Genomic DNA, 25,768 nt, shown 5'->3' with positions numbered 1-25,768 from the left:
CAAACCTCAAGTTCTAGGAGTGCAACTATGGCACTCCTGTCTCTGGTATCTGATAGAGTGGGGCATGCTCCGTTTTGTTTCTTTGAAAAGTAAAATATAGTTCATTGTTCAAGCCCATCAATAATGCTTTTTCATTTAGTCTGTTTCACCAGCACTTAGTAGAACCTAAAAAGAAGTTCTATTATGTAAAATATAGAGATAGATATTATAGCTATTTCTATGTGACACGAATGTATTTAAGTATGAGAATGAAAGACAATTTTCTTGGAGGTTTGAGGACAAAACGGATAAGATGTAGAAAGATTCTGCCGAATAAGAATAGATATGTGCACTGGAAAAAGTATACAAACCCGCGGGAGAGCAGAGCCACGCAGACCCGCTGCTCTGCCTGCGCCCTCGCCCGGCCCCGCCCTGATCTTCGACCCCGCTGGCAACCGGCTCCTCACTCCGGCCCCGCCCCGCGCCCCGCCCCGCCCCGCCCCGAGCCCCGGCCCCGCCCCGCATCCACGCCCGGCCCTGCAGACCCACGGAGCCTGGCCGCGCAGGGAACTGTGTGCAGAGCTAGCCGCTCCCAGCGCCCGCAAGCCCAGGCCGCGGTGGTCGCTGCGGCTGGAGCGGCTGGCGAGGAAAGATGGCCGCCCTGACGACGGTGGTGGTGGCGGCGGCGGCCACCGCGGTAGCCGGGGCTGTGGCGGGGGCGGGGCCGGGCGCGGCCACAGGGACCGGCGTGGGAGCAGCGCCCGTGCCGCAACAGGTAAATCGAGGAGGGCCGGAGCCCGTCTGGTGGTGGGCGTGGGCCCGCGGGGGCTGCAGGCCGCGGAGGCGGGACGGGGCCCCTCGGCCCTCGCCGAACAGGTGTCTCTGCAGCGCGGCCCCGGGAGGCGCGGAGTCAGCCTCCCTTTGCTCCGGGCCTGGCTCACGCCGGGCGTTGCGCTTTGTTCGTTTGTGCATTTAACTGCTTTTACAGAGCCACTTCCGTGTAGTTTCAGAATCGAGGACCACCTGGATGGAAAACCCTGGCTTTGCCGTTTCCTAGTTTCTGATAGTAACCTACTTATCCTCTCGGTGACTCGGTTTCTTCCCTAAAAATATTGGAACTGATAGCATGAACCTTCCCGAGCTATGGAGATTGGGAAGCAAGCCCCTAATACAATGCTTGGTTGGAGAGAGATTCAGCACCGAGTAATTAATTGGTGGCTGCTCTATTATTGTATCTGCCTTGGGAACACAAGGAGGAATCGAATATGGGATGGTCCGAGGCAGATATGGTCCAAAGATCCTTTTGGGACTCCTTTCTCCACAGTTACGACTAGAAAATCCCTTAAAGAATTGGTGGATCCAGTTGCTCAGGCCAAGGATCCTTGACTCCTCATTCTGTCATAGCCCACACCTAAAGCACGGGCAATTCCTCTGTTCTACCTTAAGAATAAATCCAGAATCCCACTCCTTACCACTTCCAGTGCTACTACCCTTGCCCACACCATCATTTCTCCCCTGGCTTTCCTAATTGGTTTCTCTTCTTCCACTCTTGTCTTCCTAAATTATTCTGAGCAGCCAGGGTTATTCAGTCCAGTAATGACACTCCAAGTGATTTTTTACCTCACTCAGAGTAAAAGCCAACATCCTTTCCATGGTCTCCAGAGCCTATGAGCTGACCCCACCACCTGCCTGTCACCTCTTCAGCAGTGTCCTGCTCTGAGTCTGCTGTAGCTATTCTGGCTTCTTGGTGATCCCCCAGACATGCCAAGCACTATCCTACCTCATGAGCTTTGTAATTGCTGTTCCCTCTGCTCAGAATGCTCTTCTCCATGGTTAGCACTGTCACTGCCTTCAGATATCTTTGTTCAAATGTCATCAGCTCAGTGATTCTTCCCATGACCTCCCCAGACTGAATCCCCTTACCCAACACACCTTGTCTCCTTTTATCCATAGCACTTGTTACCCCAGGGGTAGGTGGTGGGTGGAAAAAGACAATAAAAAATAGGTATAAAATATGTAATATGTAAATTCTATGAGGGTAGAAGCTTTTGGAAGTTTTATTAGCTCTTTTATTCTCAGTACCAAGAACTGTGCCTATGTAGTCCTGGAACGTAGTAGATGCTCACTAAATATTTGTAGATCAGTCCAAACCTGAAGGAATGCTGTTGTGAGCTAAGGGCAGGTTCCATTTTTTAATTCCTCTAAAGAAATACAGTGTCTCATACAAATTCAGGAAATTCCACCTCAGGCAAATTTCTCACATATCTTTTGTAATTCTCTTTATTATTCTAACTCTGGCCCAAATGTCTCAGAAAAAAAGTATAAAATATATTAAAATACAGAATATGTAGAATACTTTTAAACATTTTAAAATATTTTTTAAATGTATGACCCTAGTGGTTTCACCGTCTACTGGCTTTCTTCATGAAACATTTCTGGCTTACTCTAGTTCAAAATTTTTTCTTCTTTAAATTCTTATAACCATGCATTTCTCACAAGTCGCCTAATATTGTTATTGATGCACACTTTTATCACTCCACTATGGTGATTCTCAGAGGTTTTCCTTCCCCAGGTTTGGAATATTTTAAATATTATATCAGTCTCTGACATTTAGCAATGTCTGGAGACATTTTTGTTTTCACGACTGTGTGAGGCTGGGAGATAGAGTATACCAGTGGTATCTAGTGGGTAGAGGCCAAAGAGCAGCCCCCCACAACAAAAAGTTATCTGGTTCAAATATTATTGTGCTGAGGTTGAGACATCCTGCTTTAGACCCTCTCACCACTTTTGGGAAGGAAGAGCCTCATAGTTGACATGTAATGGGGTAGAATTCCTCAGGGGTGTTGGGTTTTTAAAAAAGGAATCAGAATCTTTCCTGTACCATATTGCGATTTTTTAAAGAAGTTTAACTATGTGTTATCCATCTTTCTGTTCCCCCAACATACCACACACATACACATCTATGCATTCAAATTCTATACTCTAACATTGAACTTGAATATTTGTCATATGATTACTTGAATGAATATTCCTATAGACTCTAACAGTGAAACCAGCTGTGCTCTTGAGAAGAGATAATTTTTCCGATGACAACCTCATGATGTTAGAGATGTCTGCCAAAACATCTGTTTTAGTCTTCTAGAGCCTCCATAACAAAATAACGCAGATTAGGTGGCTTAAATAACAGAAATTTATTTTTTTACACTTTTGTAAGCTGAGAAGTTCAAATCAAGGTAATGTCAGAGTTGGTTTCTGGTGAGACCTCCTTTCTTAGCTTGTGTACAGCCACCTTCTTGCTGTGTCCTCAATGGGCTTTCCTCTGTACATATGTAGAGAAAGAGAAAGAGTCACTTGTGTCTCTTCCTCTTCTTATTAGGACACCAGTCCCATTGGATTAGGACCCCATCCTTGTGACCTCATTTAACCTAATTGCCTCCTTAAATGTCCTATCTCCAAATATAGTCACGAAGGAAGTTAGGGCTTCACTATTACAAATTTGGGGGGAACATAATCCAATCCATAACAGTTCCCTTAAATTATTTTGAAGTTACTATCTTTGAAGTAATAATGTACCCTATCTATGCTTTTTACTATTTGTATATTATTTGTTCATAATCCTTATCAGCCATTGCTTTTCAAGCCTGAAGACTGCAAATCTCTTTGTCTTTTCAAGTGCCATTCTCCTTTTGATCATTTTAGCTGTTGAATTATGGCTTTTTTTTTTTTTTTAAGTATCTCTGACAGTATCACACTAGTGTATATCCTAATTTCATACCAGAATAGGACTGTTTGTTTTGTTTCTAGTGAGCTCCCTGTGATAGCCTATATTTTATGACAATTGGCTGCCTGGAGTAGTCCTTCAGAAATTACTATTTTCATTCTCTTACTTTCAATGATTTCTCAAAATAGATTTCCTCTAGATCACACACATACATAGGGCTGTATGTTTGTCTAAGTGTAGTAGAATGAAGAATGTGTACCTCCCCCCACTAGGGATAGTCACATCCTAATCTCCAGCGCCTGTGAGTATTTGCCCTTACATGATAAAACGGACTTTGCCAATGTGATTAAATTAAGAGTCTTAAAATGGGGAAATTATCCTAGATTATTTGGGTGGGCCAATGTATTCACAAAGGTCCTTATAAAAGAGAATTAGGAAGATCAGAACCAATGGTAGGAGATGCAATGATGGAAGCAAGAGAGTAAAGTGATATGAAGAAGGGGCCATGAGTCAAGGAATGAATGTGGCCTCTAAAAGCTGAAAAAAAGGTAAGGAAGTGGCTTCTCCTCTAAAGCCTTCAAAAAGAATGCAGTCCTGCCAACATCTTTATTTTGACTTGATCTCCAGAATTTGTGTTGTTTAAGGCACTAAGTTTGTTGTAAATTGATTTGTGATATGTTTGTTTTATTAGCAACAGGAAACTAATATACCAAAGAAGACCTAGAAAGTCCTAAGATCTTATCGTTGTCTGACCTAGAAACTTTGTGCAAGTAGGAAGTGAAGGCTAAGGTAGAGTTGTAAACCGCTTACCTAGGTATCGAAGGCATGCTCCAGAGTGCACATAGAGCCCCTCAGCAAAGACTAGAAGACTTACTGGTTCAAGATATCTAAGAGAATCTCTGACCAACCAATTATTATCTAACAACTAAGCAGAGAATTCAGTGCCACTCAAAGAAAATAGACTTTGCCAGATTAGTTCAGGATAATGACTAAACAAACAGCAACAACAAGAAGCCTTGGAGGGAAAGAATCGCATTTTCAGAGTTGCCACATTATATTACGTAGATTACTCAGTTTTAACAACAACAACAAAAAATAGATATAAAAAGAAATTAAGAAAGTGCAGTCCACACACAGGAGAAATTTTTTTAAAGGTAGTAAAAAGAAACTGCCTCTAAGGAAGACTAGGTGTTGGGCATAATAGGCAAAGACTTTAAATCAGCTATTTTAAATATATTCAAAAACTAAAGGAAACCATTTCTACAGACTAAAATAAAGTGTGAGAATGATGTTTCACCAAATAGAAAATATCTATAAAGATAAAAATTTTAACAAAATTAAATAGAAATTCTGGAGTTAAAAAGTACAGTAATTCAAATGAAAAATTCTCTAGAGTGACTCAGCTCTAAATTTGAGCTGGCAGATGAAAGAAGCAATAAACTTGAACATAGATCAGTTTAGATTATCCAGACTGAAGAACAGAAGGAAAAAAAGAATGAAGAAAAATGAACAGAGCCTCAGAGACCTGTGAGACACCATCAATCATCATGTACAATAGCATCTCAGAAGGAGAAGAGAGCAGAGGGGAAGAGGAAATAATTGAAGAAATAATGGCTGAAAATTTGATGGAAAATGTTAACGTATATTCTGTTGGAACTCAATAAACTCCAAGTAGAATAAACTCAGAGAGATCTATACCTAGACTCATCATAATCAAACTGTAGAGAGACAAAAACAAAAAATCTTGAAACCATCAGCAGAGATGCAGTCAACATATAACAGGTGATTTCTCATCAGAAACCTTGGACTCCAGAAGGCAGTGGGCTGATGTCAAAATGCTGAAAGAAAGGAACTGTCAACCAAGAATTCTATGTCCAGCAAATTATTCTCTAAAAATGATGGCGACTACATCAAACTCAAGCTGCTGCACAGCAAAGGAACCCATTAATAAAATGAAAAGGCAACCTACTGAATGGGAGAAAATATTTGCAAATCATATATCTGATAAGAGGTTAATACCAAAAATATATAAAGAACTTGTACAACTCAATAGCAAAAAAAACAACAACAACAACAACAAAAAACCCAATATGATTAAAAAATGGGCAGAGGAACCAAATAGACATTTTTTCAGAGAAGGCATACAGATGGCCAACAGGTACATGAAAAGTTGCATAACATCAATAATCAAGGGAAATGGAAATCTAAACCACATTGAGATATTACTTCACACCTGTTAGAATGGCTATTGTCAAAGAGACAATAAGTAACAAGTGTTGGTGAGGATGTAGAGAAAAGGGAACCCTTGTGCACTGTTGGGAATGTAAATTTGTGCAGTCACTATGGAAAATAGTATGGAGGTGCTTCAAAAAATTAAAAGAACTACCATATGATTCAGCAATTCCACTTACGGGTATTTATCTGAAGAAAACAAAAACACTAACTTGGAAGATATACGCACTCTCACATTCACTGTAGCATTATTTACAATAGCCAAGGTATGGAAGCAACCTAGGTGTCCATTGATGGATGAATGGATAAGAATCTCCATTATTGGCATTTTTTATCTCTGAAAAAAATTCCACGTTTATCTCTTACCATTTTTATTATTGAGGATAAATTTATTTTTGTGTGTGTGTGTTTTTTTTTATGCAGAATGATGGCTGTTTTGGTACTTCAGGTGGAATTCGTTCTTTTCAGCTCCAAAACTGGAAGCAGAAAGTTAGTCGGACTAAGAAAGCAGAATTTATACGCACAGCAGAAAAATTTAAAAATCAGTAAGTATGAGAACATTATCTTTAAATAAGATTATTAGTCATTTTTTTCTGAACAGTGTAAAGTTAATTCCATATCATCCTATTTCTACAGTAAGTTATAAAATTTTAGTCACTAGCCTTTCAAATATTAAATAAAGATGGGGAAGTATGAGATAGGCAAATGGTAATAGACTATTTAATATAATTTTAAGTAGAGTTATTTAAATTTTATTTATTTACTTTGACCATTTTGTCACAGTATACTTCAAGGGAAACAAAACAGTTACTTCTTTAGATCTCATATATCAAATAATAGACTCAATACATTTTCACTTATCAAGGTAAGCACTTGGTAAATATATTTGAGTGAGTGATTAATGAACAGTCTGTACTCTTGAGTTATTTTTTTCAAAGTGGTCTTTTAATTGGTCTATCTCCCATAGTCTCTGCCCCTTTCGGATCCATCCTGCACACTATGACTAGATTAATTGAGAACTTTTAATTTATAGTGTGTATGTATTTTTTCTTTAAATAACCAGTGGTCTTTATCAAATGTTCAAAGTTGTCAACAGCACGATGATATGATAAATATCGTGAGGAATGATAAAAGAAACTCAGAGCAGCCAACCCTACCCTATAGTTGAGAGCTTTATCAAAACACTGCCTTGAATTTATACTGTATCAATTTGCTGAAGAACCAAGAGAAATGGAGCCTTTTGTAAGAAGTGGTCTCGACCAGAATTAGTGGCAGTTGTTTAGAAATTCTACCAGTAAAAAAGTATACTGTTTGAGTTTCAAAGTTATACCATACTGTAGCTTTGAGAGATTGAAATCTCACTGCATTCATATATTTTTAATCCTTAGAATTTGAGAAAAAACAGTTTTTTCCCTTTGATTTTCAAAATGCATTACCTTAGATAAGAATTGGACTCTAGGTTAGGGTTTTGAGTTTATGTTTCTCTCTAGATAAAGTAATCCACAAGCAGTTAATGTCTGTATACATAGCAAACCAGTACATTATGCCAGTATAGATACCTTTTCTACCAGTATGTGTTAGTTTAGCAGCTCTTATCAGGCTTTCTGCATCTGTTACAAGGTTTTGGAAAAACTCATTGAAAGAGTTTTAGAAAAATCCATTGGAGTGTTTCTATCCAACAATTCTCATTGAAATCAAAAGGAAAAACCCACAATTTATATATAATTCTGTTTTCAGAATAAGTAATATATTCACATGGTTCAAAAATCAATACAAATTAAAGAGTACACAGAGGAAAGTCTCTGTTTCACCCGTGACCCCAGCCACCCACTTCCTCTCTTCTCAGACAGCCACTATTTTTGATTTCTTATGTATCCTACCACAGATATTTTATAATCTGTGCTAATAAGGAAATAAAAATACATATTCAGATTTTCTCTCATATAAATGTACACACTGTTCTGGATCTTGTTTTATTGTTTTTATTTTTTTTTTAACTTAAACATATATCTTAGATACCAAAGAATTATTGATCTTGTCAGGCATGATAATGACATAACTATAGTTATGTAAGTCAGATATCCATAATCTCTGGAGAGGCACACCAAAGTATGTTGGAGTGAAATTACATAATGTAGTGAATTTACTTTAGAATACTTAAGCAAAAAAAAAAAAGAGAGAGAGAGAAAAGAAAAGAAAGGAAGACGGATGAACCAAGAGAAGAAAAAGAGGTAAAATTGTTGAGTCAGAGTGATATGAGGGTTATATCATTTGAGGGTATATGAGAGGAGTCAATTTGCCATTCTCTACTTTTGGGTATGATTAACATTTTCATATAAAATCTTATAAAAAGAGTGGATCTTGGAGAACTTTCCCTATCGGTACATAGAATACAAACAGTGCTACAGTTAATTAGGATTAGGTCTGTATCATTTTGCATACGTGTGTGAATGTATCTTTAGGAAAAATTCCTAGAAATAAAAATGCTGTTAAAGGTATATGAATTTGCAAATGGGACAAATTGCCAGTCTGATAGGTGTACAGTGTTACCGTGGTGTAGTTTTAATTTCCACTTCTCTTACTGTGAGTGAGGTTGAGCATCTTTTCATGTATTTGGCAATTTGTTTCCATTATTACATTTTGAATGTCTTTATAAGTTAATGGATCTAATCCAGGAATGGTAAAACATAACTAACTTACTATCATAGCATATTCTTTATCTATGCTAGAAATTTCTATTTATTCAAAGTAGTTTTCCCCACTAACCACACCTAGGTAGGCTTCCTAGTCCTCAGCACAGGACTCTAGTAGCCACCCTCAATTCATTAGTGTTAACCTTCAGATTGAAATTTATTTGACATTTCTGTTCTGTCCATTGCTTCCTCTCCCAAACACAAGTGCTAAGTGATGATCCCCTCAGCCTTTGGGGCAGCCAGGTAGGCCTGGAGCAGTCTCATCTGTTTTTCCCAGTATGCCTTATAAATAACAGATTTTTCTCTCTGTGTGCCAAAGTGAAAAGGATTGGGAATTCTGCCTTATACAGTTGCCTCGCAGGTTGTATGAAATTAAGTCACTGGCCAGAGACACTGCACCACTCCTTAAATCCAGGATTAGAGGAGAATTATTCATATTCTACATTCTGGGAGAGAGAAAACAACCAAAAAAGCCTTCTTTCTTGATACTACAGTATTTGTTTTGTTTTACTCCAGGATTTAAACTAACATTAGATCTTCTTATTGGTAGATGGACTAAATCCAAAGAAGCTCTGAAGTAAATGTAGGCAATATCTCTTAAATGTACTAAAATTTCTGTCTTCATAGATTGTTTGCCTTTTAAATTTTTAGTTTAATTAATAACATTAATTGCATGTCCATAGTACATTTTTACTGTTAAAAATCCCTTATATGTATTATCTAATATAGTGTTAATCACGGCCCTGTTATTATTCACATTTTAGCATTGAGGAGGTTCATACTAGCAAAGGTTAAATATCTTGCTTCAGGTTACAAAGTTAACAATATCTCCTATTGAAAGCAGCCATCAGCATGGTGGCCATTTTCAGACCACAATGAGATTGAGTTGGATTCAATAGCCAAAAGTTTATGTATTTTGAAAGCAAGTCTATGACTGCATTTTCTTAAATTAACATTTTATAATTTAAATAACAATTCAAATTTCTTGTGATTTTAATTGAACTTAGTGCTTTTCTAACTACTGTTTTGACTTCTTAGCCTTATTATCCAAGTAACTATATTTTGACTCCTTTGATGAATTAATCCAAAAATAATGATTATTTTGAGTGTCTTCATATTTTAAACAATTAAAAATATATTTAAGTCATATTTATATCATTTGTTTCTTTTCCTAAAGAGTTATTAACATGGAAAAAGATAAACACAGTCATTTCTACAACCAAAAAAGTGACTTCAGAATCGAGCATAGTATGCTGGAAGAATTGGAAAATAAATTGATTAACAGCAGGAAAACAGAAAGTAAGTTGAGTTCATGATGAACAAAAACTATTGAGTGATATAAAGTTGTAGTTTTGCCCTGTGCTTTGTGTTTGTGTTTTGACTGTTACATTTTCTATCACATTACTTTCTAGTTAGTAATGAATATCTTTTAGGGATATGTATTTATTTTTTCAGGTCACTATTTAGTGATTCTAACTGGATTGTTTTCTATGTGTATTTCTTCCAATTTAATAGGAAAAAGAGGGTTTTGTTTTTTGCTTGACAACCCAGTTAATGTTATTAAAATTTTCTGTGCTGTCTGATCTTAGCTCATTACCCTGTTGTAGTTCACTGAGACCTGGGCTAAGTAAACATCAACAGATTCAGAACCTATACTTTGGAGTAGTATGAAGTGATCAGGTTACATAATCTCTTAAACCTGAGGTTACTTTTCCATGATATGAAATCTACTATTTCCACCTCAGGGGAGCTGTCCAGTGCATCCCCTGAGATGCCATATAAGAAAATGCCTTCCTGGGGAGAAGGGGGAAGTGTCTTATAGCTTGTACAGAAAATGTTTTACTGTTTGCTGTGACTATCAGCCATTGTTAATAGTGTACTAAATGTTGGCCTTAATAAAGAATTCTACAAGAATACCTTGTTTCATTGTAGAGTAGATTTTATATCTAGAAAAATTCTTACATTATAATAAAAAAAAACTACTAAGGATTGCTTAGAGAAAGACTGACTAGTGGTTATCAACCAACTAAGCTTTATAAAATACTGACTTATATAGAGGTTATACTTCTTATGGTAATCCCTCATAGCCAATTAAAAGAAATTCTTAGTAAGTTTTCTCTTTCAGAATATAAGATTCCACTATTTTAAAAAGTCATCTTTTGTTAGATAATGGCAAGAATCATTCTCCCTTTTCCGTTTGAATGATGACAGTAACTAATATAAAAACCAAATTTCAGACCTCCTCTTTGATTCATAGAGAAATGTAAACATAGTTTAATACATCTTAATTTCCCACAGTTCTTTTACAGTCTACTGGGAGGCTGATCTTTCTGTCTCTCGATCATGCCATTAAGTAGAGTGTCGACATTCTCTGCATTTTAAGTTACTTGATATTTTCTTTTTTAAGGCAACTTTATTTTTATCTTTTTATTTCTTTTGTTCTACACTTTTGACTCTCTTTATTCATACTTTACATTTTTCTTATGTAGGAGAGGATGGAATGCATTGTCTTGGTATAAGAATATAGAAGTTTTCCCTTCCCATATTACAGCTCAGAAGTCATAAATAACCTTTTTCTTACCTCAAATATAACTCAGTTGTAGCCTGCATTTGTGTAAAGTTGAACTTAAATGGTTTGCTTATACAGAGTGGCTGTTCCAAATGAATAAATTAAAAAATCACTTTCCCTATAGTGGTTTCGCTGTAGCTGATTAAACTATGGCAAAAAGAAAACAACAAAAAACACTTTCCTAATTACTTAACTTTACTAGAGAAGTTTCTTGATCTAACGCTCCAACAGTGTTTCAGAACCTATAAAATACATTGGATAAATTTTCCGCTTTTCTGACACTCTTGAATTTTAATAAAAGAAAGAACAACCCAAAGTCATGTATACATATTTTACATTTGTTTTGAATATTAACACTGGCTCTAGGCCTGTAGGTAAACTTTTTAATAAAATTTGTTTTTAAGGACTTTTGGATATAGCTATTTGGTGCTTCATGCTCATTTGTGAAAGAGTTGCAAGAAGAAAAGAATGAGGCATAAATAAAGTACCCAAAGATGATAAAATAATATTGCTATTAAATATATTATACAAATACATATGTGTGAATGTAAATATGTTAACCTAATAATTTAAATAAATGTTAAAGTAAGATTATTGCTTCAGAAAAAAAAATATGAAAGAATCCAGTCTTTCTGCTGCTGATATAGAACATCTGAAAATGTCTTTGAGACAATCCTGTTTTTCAGGCCTTCATTGTGAGCCTAACATTTTCAGGCTGGTCCTTTGGAAGAGCATGGCATCCTATAGCATATGTATCACTAAATGGTACCTAAGGCACCTCTTCACCTAAGGCCATGACACTGACACCAGTAGGTATCACGGGGCCCCATCTTAGAGGATGTGTTTAGATGAAGTTAATTCTCATTAGAAGTCTGTCAATATTCATAGAATTAATATTGGCTAGACAGTTTTAATATTCCAACAAGAGTTAAGATCTATTTCAAATTCTGTTTCCACAAATTATAACAAATTAAGAAGAAAAGAAAAAACTGCTGAAGAACCAAACATGGTTAAACCTAAGCTACTAATCCATGTATTTAAAACTCAGTCTTCACAGAGTAAAAAGGAGAGACATTTTCTTGGCAGAGGTTATAGTGAGATTTAACCCATTGTGCTTTTAAATACTAGAGGAAATTGAGAGATGCTTTATTTAGAGCAGGTGTACTTAAAATGTTTGGGCAGTTTTGACACTTATAACTACCTTTTGTTCATTTTTAAATTGCTCTTGGCTATCTTTTACTAAGTGATGGTGATCAGTCTTAAGTGTAGATCCTGAACTGTAAATGCATTTGTCGTAGAATTATTTTAAAGTATGTACTTCTTCCTTACAGGAGCAAAAATCCAGCAACAATTGGCCAAAATACATAACAATGTAAAGAAACTTCAGTATCAGTTAAAAGATGTGAAGCCTACACTTGACTGTAAGTACATTTAGATTTTATATTCTTTAATATAAGTATTTTCTGTTGTTCATTAGAAAAATTTATATTTTTCTAATAAGAACTTTTATAAAATTTTTTATTTAGTATTAATGGAGCTAAGCACTACTTTATCAGACAGAGGTTGATAGAGATACATTGGAGAATTGTACTATCTGGTACTTATGTAGTTTTTTTAATCTTTAAAATGCTATCAAACCTGACAAATTATGAAGTAGGCAGAACAGGTATCAATGTCATTTATAAGATGGAGAATCTATGGTATGGAAAAATTCAGATTCAGCTAATGAAGAGGAAAAAAAGACTGATTTCCTGATTCTTAGCCTAATGCTTTTCCCGTCATTTGCTTTTCGAAATAATTGTCTTTCAGAAGCATTTTGAATACCTAAAGAAATGGTTAGATAGTACTTGTGGGGGGAAAAAAAATTGTATCATTCATTCCTGAAGGATCAAAGCAGTATTGTGAAGTGCTCAAGATGTATGGACTTAAGAGTCAGACACATGTTGGGTCACATCTTTGATCTATCAGTTATGTGATAGCAAGTTACTGATCTCTCTGAGCTTTTATTTCCTCAGTTCTAAAATATAGATAATCATAGCACCTAACTCATTGGGTTGTTGTGGGGACGAAGTGAGACAATGTGCATAAAGCATTTGTGCAGTGATTATAACATCACAAGCACTAAAAAAATGGCATATGTGAATATTACAATTATTTATTAAATTAATTCATGAAACTATAAAAATACTAGAAGAGACATGGGTTAATATTTTTATAATTGTATTATAGTTTATAAGAATGACAAACCATAAAGAAAAAAGTGGGCAAAATTGACTACTTAAAAAAAAAACCCATAAGCAAAGTCAAAAGACAAATTAGGAAAACATTAGCAATATATATATTATTTAAAAAACTAATATCCATAATATATAAGAAGTGCCTACAAATTGGAACAACAAAGGCAACCTAATAGAAAAAAAGACGAAGATTATAAAGTGTACGTTATAGCAAAAGAAATACAAAACATAAGAGAAAAGTGCTTGGGCTTATTATCACAAAAAATGTCAATTAAATCAATCTTAAGTGTTTGCCTCTCATTTTGGACATGGCTAAAAGTACATAGGAAGGGGCACTCTCAAGAACTAATTTGGCAGAGCCTCTTTGAAAAACAATGCGATGGTGTCTAGCATACTGTAAAGTGGGCATACTTTTCATTTCAAGTTTTATCAATTATCCTGTAAAAATATTTCAGCATGCAAAACAGGATATGCAAATATGTTTACTACAGCACTGCATCTATTTAAAGGTTCATCAATTGGAGAATTACTTGAATGAATTAGAGTAGATTTAGATAATGAAATAACATGTAGCTATAAAAAGAATGAGGTAGCCATATATATATTGACAAAGTTAACCATAACATTTGGTTAAATAAGAACTGCAAGTCATAAAATAGAATGTATAGTGTGAAACCTTTTTTTGTAAGCAATAATGATATTTAATGATATGTATGCATAGGAAAAAGAGTCCCTAATCAGAAAAAAAAATTGTAGTCATAAAAATTAGCTTTTAAAAGCACATTTTCCTTATCCTTTAGGCTAAGAAATGTTTTTAAATTAAGGGAACAGTCCCTTTTTCCCTTAATATTTTATTCTTCGTCATACTGAATATAACATACATACATAACATAATTTTTTCTTTTTTTTTAGTTGTTGAAAAGCTCAGAGAAATGATGGAAGAAATTGAAAATGCAATTAACACTTTTAAGGAAGAGCAGAGGTTGATGTATGTTTTAAACTGATTTTCATATAAAATTATTGACTTTTATTTTTTAATAACTCCACTAAGTTGTTGTATACAAACCATTTTTTATGTATTTAATATTAGTCCTACGCAAAAGCAGTAAAACATCTCTCTTCTTTTGTTTTAACTTTTAGATTGCTTTTCATGTTTAAAGTGACTTTTCATTTATATTTGCACAATGTAAAATCTCAAGTAAGAATTTGAAAGATTGTTTTATTCTCTGAGGAAACTCTTTTAAGACATAGATTTATAAATATTAATAATAAGTGGTGAAGATGACATGAAAAGAGCAGTAATTAAATTTGAGGAAAAAATAACAGATTAATATAGATTGGTTTGTATCTTATTCAAACTTTATTTTTGAAATTTTAGATATGAAGAGCTTACTAAAGAAGAGAAATCAACTAATAATGAGTTGAGTGCCATATCAAGAAAAATTGACACATGGGCTTTGGGTAATTCAGAAACAGAGAAAGCTTTTAGAGCAATGTCAAGCAAAGTACCTATAGACAAAGTAACTCCAAGTACTCTTCCAGAAGAAGTCGTAGATTTTGAAAAATTCCTTCAGCAAACAGGAGGGCGACAAGGGGGCTGGGATGATTATGATCACCAGAACTTTGTAAAGGTGAGAAACAAACATAAAGGGAAATCAACATTTATGGGAGAAGTTCTAGAACACCTTCCTGGAAGAACACAGGATGAAGTTCTACAGCATGAGAAATGGTATCAAAAATTTCTGGCCCTAGAAGAAAGAAAAAGAGAGGTAATAGTAATTAAAATAGCTGTTATTAGTTGTATATTTCTGTGTTCCAGGCACTATGCTAAACTCTTTTATGTATATTATTAACTTTACAACAACACCATGAGGTATATTGTTGTTTCCCACCCCACCCTCATCTTATAGAAGGTGAAACAGGCATTGAGAAGTTAAGTAAATTTAACTAATGAACTACAGTTGGACTTTTTCAAAGCCAACATTTCTACCCCAAGAAATAATACAGTGGGCCAGAAAATTTCTGATTGTGGGCAAAACCCTCTATATCCACCAGAAATGTGGAAAATCCAGATCTCATCAGTCTTTTGATAAAAGGCATTTACCACAAAGGCCACGTTGTATTTAGTAGAAAATAAGAGGCAGTAGAAAAAATTCTTTGCCATTTAAAAGTTTTGTTGAGATTTGGAACTTCAGCTCCACTGCTTATTTTAAAAGACTCACAATTTTGGCTACCCCAGAGAAAAGAGTAACTCTTAAGTGTAGCAAATATCTAAAAAGTTCCATTTTCACAAAGTATTTCCCTGGCTTTGGTTTAGATTAGGACTTTTCAACTTTGGTATAGTTGACTATTTGAGCTGGGCAATTCTTTGCTGTGAGGGCCGTCATGTGCATTGTAGGATGGTTAGCAGATTCCCTGGCCTCCACCCACTAGATGCTATAACACCTCCTTAGTTCTGATTATCAAAAATGGCTCCAGACATTGCCAAATGGCCCCTGGAGAGCAAAAGTCACCCATTGTTGAGAACCATGGGTTTAGATAGTAAGTCTGAGTCACTTTTTTGTAGACTTTGGCTATAGTAAACTTCATCTTGCTTGATTTAACAACAGAAGTATGACTGTTCAATAGATGACATACCTAAGGAGCATTAAATAAATATTGATACCATGTTTAGTCTAAATTTTTAGAGGCAATATTATTTCATCCCTCCAAAATAATTTAAATGTAGGAAGATTGAAATTTGAGATTTGAAGAAAATTTTTTGAAACGTAAGTCATTTTTAAAAACTCAAAATAACGAGCTGTTAGGAATGATTTGGGCTTTTTTCAAGAATACTGAAAACATGGGGTCCCTAAACCAGCAAAGAGGTCCGTGGACCAGCAAAATTAGCATCATCTGGGAACTTGGTAGAATTTACCACGCCCCAACCTGAGAACTAATCCACACTCTGGGGATGAGGCCCAGTAATCTGTGTTTTAACAAGTCCTTTTGGTTATTCTATTGCAAGCTAAATTTTGAAAACTACCTCTCTAGTAAAGAACGGATACAGTGCCTCTTGTAATAAAGTTAAAGTACCTTAATTCTAGCTAACTCCTGTTCCCAACCACTGTTTCCTGATATTTGATGATGAATTGAATATAAGGTTGGTAAGGTATGAGGAGTTATGAAAGTGGAGGTGCCATTTACTAAAGTGGGACATGTAGAGGAGAAGAAGGAAGTTTGGGGGGAAGCATAAGGAATGTAGTTTCAAATCTACTGAGTTTAAGATGCTGAGTAGGAGATTTACCATTTTTCTTTCCTACTTCTGTTAATATGTTCTGTGTTATCCTAAATGAAGATACTTATTTTCATACATGCCCTGAAATTTATGTCCTGAGTATCCTTGCTTATCTTATTTTCACTTTCTGGAAGCTCCATTCTTTCCTCCTCAATCCTAGCCTGTCAAAATCTGCCCAGGTCAGATGATGCTTCCTTCTTGCCCACTCAAACATAAGTAGTCCCTAGAATTTCACTACCACTTTGTTTATACCTTTATTATGATGTGATATGGCACATCATAATATATTCTAGAATATATTCTAGATATACACACTAGAATATATTCTAGTATTTATACAATGCTACTCAAACTTGGACCATGGACTGGATGTTAGTTTGCAAACTATTACTGACTGGTCTTCAGTGAAGTAAAGTGATTGCACCAGAATCAGCTACCCAGTAAGCATGCTGTTTAGTTCAGTTGACTTATTTTTCATAGAAAACGTTCTCATTGAAGGAGGCAGTGCATTGATTTACATTCTGGCATGAATCCTTCATCTGTGAACTAGCACATTGAGTAGCACTGTCAGTTGGCATTTGGTATTGTTTTAATAATCTGTGGTTCCTGTCACATTGCCTTGCATATTGTACATACACATAGGGATTTATTGAATGAATGAATCATACACCATGAGGAAAGATGAGAAAATAGTTTCCTGACTTGAGGGGAAAGTAATTCAGTGGCTATATCCTTTATGACATGGAGAAGGCTGCTAGAGTTTTTAATTATCTTTACATACCCTATATAAAGCTATAGAGCTGTTTCGCTATTTTTTATTTTTTTATTTTTTTTACACTTAAGTAGCACTACATGCCAGGCACTGACTCATTTAATCTTTACAGAAACCTTGTTCCAGAGGTGTTACCTACCACTTTTACGGATGAGCAAAACGAAGACAGAACTTTAGTGACTTGTCCAAGGTCACATCTAGTAAATGGCATATGATTTGGTCCTAAATAGCCTGGCTTCAGAGCCCATGGTGTCAACCACCTCACTTTTAAGTCTTCTGATATTTGACCAGAGGAAGGTTACTCAGAAAGAGTTCTGAGCCTAGAAAGAAGATTTGGAAACAGATATGACATGTGAGAGGAAAAGGATATTTCCATGAACAGAAACGAATGAGGCGCAGCCCTTGTGAAACCTGGAAATTAAGAGAGGACGAGGAAGGCCAAAAGAATAAATGATTATCTGGGGTTTTAAAAGGCATTAATTTTTTTAAAGAGAGTAGAAAAAAATTGCAGTGGTTAAAAAATAAAAATAAAAAACCCTTGAAAACCTAAACAACTAGCATCCTGCCATCAGTACTCTTTATAGGAAGATGGATTTGAGGTTGTATTTTGGTTATTAAAAATACTTTTCTCTTGCTGTTTTTTTAAAAATCAGTCAATTCAGAATTGGAAAACTAAAAAGCAGCAAAAAAAGGAGGAAATTTTCAAGTTAAAGGAAAAGGCAGAGACCATATCTGTGCTTTTTAATAACAAACCAGAAGATAATCAAAAGCAAAAAGAACAAAGACAGAAGCAGAAATTGGCAGTTGAAGCTTGGAAAAAACAGAAAAGCATAGAAATGTCAATGAAATATGCTTCCCAGTTAAAAGAAGAGGAAGAGAAAGAGAAAAAGCAGCAGAAAGAGCGCCAACGCCAGTTTAAATTAAAATTACTACTAGAAAACTATACCCAGCAGAAGAAAGAACAAGAAGAATTTTTAAGACTTGAAAAGGAAATAAGGGAAAAAGCAGAAAAGGCAGAAAAAAGGAAGACTGCTGCTGATGAAATTTCTAGATTTCAAGAAAGAGTGAGTAAATATATTTTCAAATAATTTTTCAGTGCTAAACATAGAGGTATTACTTCCAGTTCAGCAAAAGTTGAGTGCTGGTTATATCTGGGATTGTACCTACCAAATGAGCAAGCCAAAGATCTACAAGTAGGAAATTTCAGTATAAAGTGGTAAATAGTGTGGTGATTAAGGTGTGGGCAGAGAACTTTAGGAGGTGGATATGCAGAGAGGGAAGCTTACCAAAGTTATGAGTGTCAGAGAGAAGGTGATAGTTGAGTCCTAAAGGAGAAGGGGAAGCAAAGAGAAGACCCTAAGCAGAGGGAAGAGCATAAATGACAGTTGGAGGAGTGCAACTGTGGTTTGTGGGGGAAGCTATAAACACGTCGGTATTCTTAGAGCATCAAATGGAAGATGGGAACCAGCAGGAGGCAAGGCTGGTAAGGTAGCCACACAGGCCAGGCCATGAATGTCTCTGTCTTCTCTGCCAAACTGGCTTTCTCCATAGGTGATTTGCTTACTTGTTCACTGTCCATCTCCCTACCATAGTATAAGCTCCATGAAGGCAGAAGTTTTGTCTTTTTGTTCATCTCTGTACGCTGTACATTGTAGATACTCAAAGGATACTTAAAGGAATCAAAGCTATTGCTGAGAGATAGGATTATAATTGATTTTAATTATATATACAAGAAAAATGCTAGTCAAAGAGATTGCCATATTATTATCCAATAAAGTGGAATTCAGTCCAAAGAGTATTTAAAAAGACAAGGAAGTGTACTTTTAAGTGAAAAGGGTACAAACTGTTATGACTATAACTATTATGGAATGTTATATGCATCAAAATGCATAGCAATAATACTGATAAAGCAAAAAACAAGGGAAGTACAAAAAAATAGACAAACACATTAATAGTGGAATTTCTTTTAGGCTGTTTAAGAAAATTTCCCTAAATAACAAAATGCCTAATCTCTAAAAAAGTAAGCACACCACATAATAAAAGATGAAGAAAAAAGAAAACCTGTCAAACAAAAAAAGAGATTTAAAACCAGACATATCTGTATTGATAAGTGAAAATGGACTTAACTTACATATTAAAAAGGAGTTTTAGACTGAACCATAAAAGACACCTAAAAGAAAGTGATTCAGATGGGATGTGCATGTATTATGTTTATATTCAGAGAAAATAAATCTCTTTGTTAGAAAAGGTCAATACTGAAGGAGTATTGATATTTAAGGTAATTTAATTGTACTTCAAAGCAACTAAACTTTGAAACAAATGTAGTCGATTTTACTTTCTTAATGTTATCATTTTTTTTTTTTTGGGTCGGTATATGTTTTTTAGGATTTATATAAACTTGAATTGAAAATTCTTGATAGACAGTCAAAAGAGGATGAAAAGGCAGATAAACAAAGGAGACTGGCAAAATTAAAAGAAAAGGTACTCCGTACGGGGATTAATTATTTTTATTGTTATTCTAATTTCTTGATTTGTAAGAAAGCAAACATAAAATCTGTTTTCTTTATATCCAGCTTCATTTCTGTATCATCTCCTTCAATTTCATACCTATTTATTTGCATATTACATGCATAGCTTAGTAAAATTTAAGCAACTATTGTTTGATTTCTGCCATTTCACTTGATAAGCACCTCATTTTCTTACACCCTAAATTAATTCTCTCTTGCTACTCTGTTCTTTTCTTCATTCTTTCTATCTGAGCCTCTATTTTAGATTGATGGCAGCTATGAGCATTGCTTAATCTCAGTGGTGATCCTCATAGCTAAAGATGTTGGTGACTCTCGTGGATGAAACAAAGAATTTACTGGTGGTTATTTATCCTAAATTTATTGTCTGGCTATGCCACCAACATACTTTGCTGCATCACATTTCCCTCAGAATTGAAAAAAAAAATAAGACAATAGAAATATAATAAAATATTTGAAGTAGAAAAATAAATTAACAATTTATTAATAGATTGATGCAGTCCAAATTTTATTTTAGCTATATGAGCACAATTAGAAGTTTGCTAAAGAGGTTATTAACAATTTTATTTTTTAGTTAACATTAAATATTTTTCTTAAAACTTCTGTTACTAAGGATCTTACAAGTACAAACTTAATAGTTCATTAAATTAACTGGCACTCATTTTAATTCTGATTACAGGTTGAAAACAATGTTAGCAGAGATCCCTCTAGGCTTTACAAACCTACCAAAGGTTGGGAAGAACGGACCAAAAAGATAGGGCCTTCAGGCTCTGGACCACTTTTACATATCCCACATAGGTAAAAAGGAGTTTGAATGGGTAATTTAATAACTGCATGTTTATGTATGTATATTTTACAGTAAAAAGTTGAGAAAGCAAATTTATACACATTTTCGAAGTTAACATTTAATCAGGTAGGCTTTTAAAAAAATCTCACATGTATTTATATTTGCTCTTCTCTTCTTTTCCTTAGGGCTATTCCAACCTGGAGACAAGGAGTTTAGAAAAGAATGTGAGATAATGAAATTAATATTCAGTTGATGAAAATGTTAGCATATTCAGTTATAACAGGACAGAGTGACTAATCACGTTCTTTAAATATCACTAGCCTAATCAGATTGAGTATCGTGTTGTATGTGAATTGACAGATGCTAAGTTCCATTTGGTATTGTCATTAGTATTTCCTGTTTATGCTGAGAAGGTATTTATTGTGTATGCTGGCCTATTGATGTAAAATTTTTTAGATAAGTTTATGTTACAAATAGAATTTCACTTAAATGCTCAGAATATTTAAAGATATTTTGTTTTTGTTATGGCATTGAAAAATAAATTGGGACAATCACAGAGTGACATTTTCAAACCAAAATTTTGTACATTTATATCTTGGAAGTAAATTAGCTTGAGTAACAAAAATGTAAAGCTTTTCTTTTTTGAGTTATAAAAAAAAGTTAGTACTTTTTTCAAAGCTTACCAAATCGGTAGTTTGTCAGTTACTACATTTTTGTGTAATGTTTTCTATTTGTTTGAAGCATGCTTTGTTTTATATAAAGAATATTTAATTTAAAAATTTGCCTCACACCTCATATATAACCTATTATTTGTACTATTGATATAAATTTTTCAGTTTCCTTTAGCTTTTCCAAATTTTCCTTCAGCCTTTCTGGACTTTACACATTTATAAAATCTTTGTGTCTTTCACATCTTCCTGGCTGGTGCAGTTTTCTTCTCTGCTTCTGTTTGCCTCAAAATATTTGGCTAAAGAGTTAATTTTAAAATTTCCAAACATTTGTACATGAAAACACAATGTAACAATTTAACAACTCAACTTTTCATATTATAAAATCTTAGTTCCTAACTTTAATTAGTTCTCATCTTATAGGAAAGTTACCATATACATATTAAATATAGGAAACTTGTTTCTTATGGCTTTTATCTTAGAGTATCTTTAATTATAACTTGATACATTTAAGTCAGATGACTCAGAAATTTACTATGAGTAGTAGTCAAAACCTTTTCTTATTTGACAGTTATTATTCAGTGTAGATAACTTACAAAGGAAACTGAATTCTAATTACACAGTTATTGGTGCAAAATAGAAGTAACAATACATCCTTAATTAGGAATGCCCATTTTATTTGTAGTACTCGTTCTCTATAATTTTAAAAAATGATTTGAGGCAGTTTAGAAATAAAATATAGAACAGGGCAAGGGGATTTAAAAACAACTGAACAGCTATAAAATACAGGAAAGTAAGGGTCTCTTAAGTGTTGCTTACTAATATGTTGCTCTTTTTTGCACATAAATGCAGCTTTCAATTTCCTTTAAGGTAAGCAAACTGGGCAATGTGATTCTTATGACATTTTTTGTTTTCTTTTTGGTTTTGTTTTTTAATAAAAGAAAGTGTAGAAGTTTCTTTGAAGAAACCGGTTCTAACTGAATCTAAAATAAATGAGGAATTTATTATATGGACCCTTTATAATAAAGTATATAGATAAACAATATAAAGTGTCTTCAGTTACAAGCTCATGGAGAAGATGTCAAATAAAAATTTATTATACTGGTTTAAAAAGTATATTAATAAGAAATTTAGGAAGAAACACTAAAAAATGTTATAAAGTACCCATAATTCCACCACCCCAGGGTAACTTTTTCAAAAATATACCTACATATTTTAAAATAGCTGTAGTCAGAGAGTATATTTTAGTTACTGTAATCACTTAACATTACACATTTTCCTGTCTTTCTGTGTAATTCAAACATTATCATTTAGTAGCTGAATAATATTCAGATATGGGTGCTCTTTTATTACCACACTTTGAAGACTTGATCTAGTCTTCTTAACTAATAATGTAGAGTGCATTTTATGTGGGGTTAGAGTCTGTCATGAATATGTCAAAAACCTTGTATGATCAGAATCACTCATGAAAGCCTTTTACTTACCTAGAAATGTATTATTTCAATGAGTCCACCATAGAAATATTTCCTCCATATTTGGAACATATTGCTGGTTCTTGAGCTAAGAATCAGAAGAATATTTGGCTTCACTCTAAGGGCCAAGTTGAATAGTACTGTCTTTTTGAGCATATATAGAGTGCACATAGTTAATTCTAGTAAGTGTGTGTGGTACTATACTTTGAACATCTTCAGACATTTGTGTGAGTGGGGTGGGGGGAGAGAGAATCTTAATTGTAATAAACTACTAGACTGTGTACCTGAAGGGCAAGGATTGTGGCCTCTTTATTTGTAAGGAAGCACTGGCCATTTGTTAATGTGGTATTTGTTCAAAGGCATGCAGGAAAACCTGTGAATAAGTAGTTACTAGTACCTAAAATTATGCAAGGCACTTTGGGTTGTTGAATAAGTGTAAGATAACTCCAGCCCCAACAGTACATTTTTTAAGAAATACATTTTCTAAGTAAGCCGTTAATTAAAATTATACCCAAACTTCTGTTAGCTCATAATTATAAGGAACCTAGTTCAGGCCTGATCCTTGGGTGGATTTTTTCCCCCCAAGACTTCATGAATTTTTAAAGGGAACTGAATTCCCTTCTTTTGAAAAGTAGCTAAAAGCATGTTATTTCATTTTTTAGTATATGGGTAGTTGGAGAATATGTTGAGCTTGTTTGCTGTTGCAGATTGATGCAACAGTGATGCAGCATGACACACTGACTCAAGCAAAGAGGGAAATGTTTTAGAATTGTTAAAGAAAATGATGCAAAGAGTCACATACATATGGATATATGTTGTGTGTATATTGCATTGAGAGATATATTTAAAATTTCTGATATTCTAGAAGGGACTAGGAATGTCTCTGAACTTTTATAGTGTCAATAATTATTTAATAAACATTTGTTTATCTCAATGGCTTGATTTCTAGGTTTCGTTGCCTTATCCGTTCAGCTGTAAATTTTGGCCTTCCAAAAATGAGTCTGTTGGCAAATTTAAATTGGCTTATTCCTGTTTTCATATATACATCCTCAAGTTGTTTAGGGCCTCGATTTTCTCAAAGCGACCTTGAAGCTGTTGACCTTGCGCTTCCTCCCACGGACGAGGATAAAAGTTCTGGAGAGATTTGTGGATTTGTAGGCTGAATTTTACAAGACTTGCAAGTTATTTGCAAACCTTTGATGCTTAAGATTAGAAAAAGTTGGGTCGTGCGCTACTTAGGGAGAAACAGGAGAGAGAAAATGTTGCTTAAATTTTTCCGTTGACTGTGCGCAGTAATTTAAGTCACCGACTGGGTCGGACTGTGGTGGGCGCACGCGCCCCCGTCCTACGGTTTCACTCTTCAGGGATTCTTTGCTTTGCTCGACAATTGCTTCCGGGTCACAGCCGACGTTGCTTCCGTAGCAGCATGGCGGCCACGGAGGACGAGCGGCAGGCTGGGACCGGTGAGGGAGAACGGCTGGATTTCCTGCGGGACCGGCACGTGCGGTTCTTCCAGCGCTGCCTCCAGGTCTTGCCGGAGCGCTATTCTTCGCTCGAGACCAGCAGGTAACTTGTGGCCACAGTTAACAGGGCCGGCCTGGGCTCAGGGCCCCAGCGGAAAGGCGCCGCGGAGCCTGACGGCTAACTGGGCGCCCGCACGGGGCTGCGCCGCCGCCCACTTGGCACTGCCCGGTGCCTCCGCTTTCAAAGAGGCCTGTGGTCACACTCATTTCTCTGAATTACGGCGGGAGAGTGTGAGGGAGCTGTAAATCTAGGGCTTTTGGAATCTTCCAGTGTCCGCCTTTTTCACTTCCCAACCATTTTTCTTGTCAACTCTGAGCCACATTTTATTCCCTCTTCCAAAACCAGTGAGTCACTTGGCCTGATTACTTGCGAGTATAAAAGAGAAAAGACAAAGCATTTATCATCGAATTTTAGATACATAGCCTCTCCTGTGCTTTTTTTCCTAATTAACTTTTTTAAATTGAGGTAACATTGGTTAATGACATACAGATTCCAGGTGCACAACGTTATAAATTCACTATCTGTATACGCTGTTGCGTGCTTAACACCAAAAGTCTGTTTCCTTCCGTTACCGTATATATGACTCATTAACTCTTTTTTAAATAACTTTTTCATTTAGAGTTGACATACATTATATTAGTTTCAGGTGTAGACTCATTAACTCTTAATTGAATACCTGTGTGGTGTTTGCTGTGTAGGAGCGGGAGAGATCCTCTAGAGAAATTAACTTTCCAGGAACTGTAAATCTAATAATAGAAGATTGGCCAAAGAGGTGCTGTTCGTAAAGTAGCCTGTTAAAGTATATTTGCAATAACCTTGTAAACTGGAGTAGGCCGACGAGCGTGATCTGGCAGAGGCTAAGAAACTGAATTAGTCATTCAGAGTAAAAATCTGGGGATGAGAAGAACGTGAGGAAAAGGCGATCTTTGCTCTGCATTTGCTGTGTTTTGAATTGAGGCTCCAAAGCTGCGTCGGACTGGATGGAAAGAGAGAGCAGATTGGTTTTGCTCTGATCTCTCTCCGCATTTCTGAACTCTGAGTTTCCAGTGTATTTTGAACACTACATGACTGGGTTAGTTTTGGAAGCTTTATAGATGACTTCTGCATACTTGTTCAAGAATTATTATGATAAGTGCTGGAGTACAGCTGAATAAGGCAAACAGTTACAGTAGAGTTTTATGCTATATTAGTGTAGGGTTTGTGGAAACGTGTAGAAAGGCAGGTACCTACCTAATCCAGATTTCTTTGGAGATGCCTTCCCTAATCACCCTTTCCAAAAGAGACCACCTCCAATCACCACCTGAAATTTTAT

General features: G+C 35.3%; 2 protein-coding genes across 5 annotated transcripts in view; both read left to right on the top strand.

Moving 5' to 3' along the window:
• Positions 1-492: 492 nt before the first annotated feature.
• CCDC112 (coiled-coil domain containing 112) lies at positions 493-23,866 on the top strand. 3 transcript variants are annotated; one of them, XM_011358250.2, is made up of 10 exons: positions 493-754; positions 6,356-6,477; positions 9,803-9,924; positions 12,526-12,615; positions 14,344-14,419; positions 14,810-15,062; positions 18,134-18,544; positions 19,866-19,961; positions 20,685-20,803; positions 20,978-23,866. In XM_011358250.2, the coding sequence occupies exons 1-10, from the start codon at positions 632-634 to the stop codon at positions 21,006-21,008; spliced, it is 1,443 nt and encodes a 480-aa protein (XP_011356552.1). In that variant the 5' UTR covers positions 493-631; the 3' UTR covers positions 21,009-23,866. The 3 variants fall into 3 exon arrangements, with proteins under 3 accessions (XP_011356552.1, XP_023385323.1, XP_011356551.1); XM_011358249.2 differs by having other exon boundaries at positions 632-754; positions 14,810-15,200; XM_023529555.1 differs by lacking the exon at positions 19,866-19,961 and having other exon boundaries at positions 14,810-15,200.
• Positions 23,867-24,313: 447 nt separating this feature from the next.
• PGGT1B (protein geranylgeranyltransferase type I subunit beta) overlaps positions 24,314-25,768 on the top strand; it is a 40,665-nt gene continuing 39,210 nt past the window's right edge. The window contains exon 1 of one of the 2 annotated variants that reach the window (XM_023529556.1): positions 24,314-24,498. In XM_023529556.1, coding sequence (XP_023385324.1) covers positions 24,359-24,498 — 140 coding nt within the window. In that variant the 5' untranslated portion in view covers positions 24,314-24,358. The remainder of the gene's footprint in view (positions 24,499-25,768) is intronic. The other variant, XM_011358248.2, reaches the window with a different exon arrangement.

The sequence above is a fragment of the Pteropus vampyrus genome, unplaced genomic scaffold (assembly GCF_000151845.1).
Source record: "Pteropus vampyrus isolate Shadow unplaced genomic scaffold, Pvam_2.0 Scaffold39, whole genome shotgun sequence".
NCBI lineage: Eukaryota > Metazoa > Chordata > Mammalia > Chiroptera > Pteropodidae > Pteropus > Pteropus vampyrus.
The sequence above is the reverse complement of the archived record's forward strand: the minus strand, read 5'-3'. Positions and strand labels throughout refer to the sequence as shown.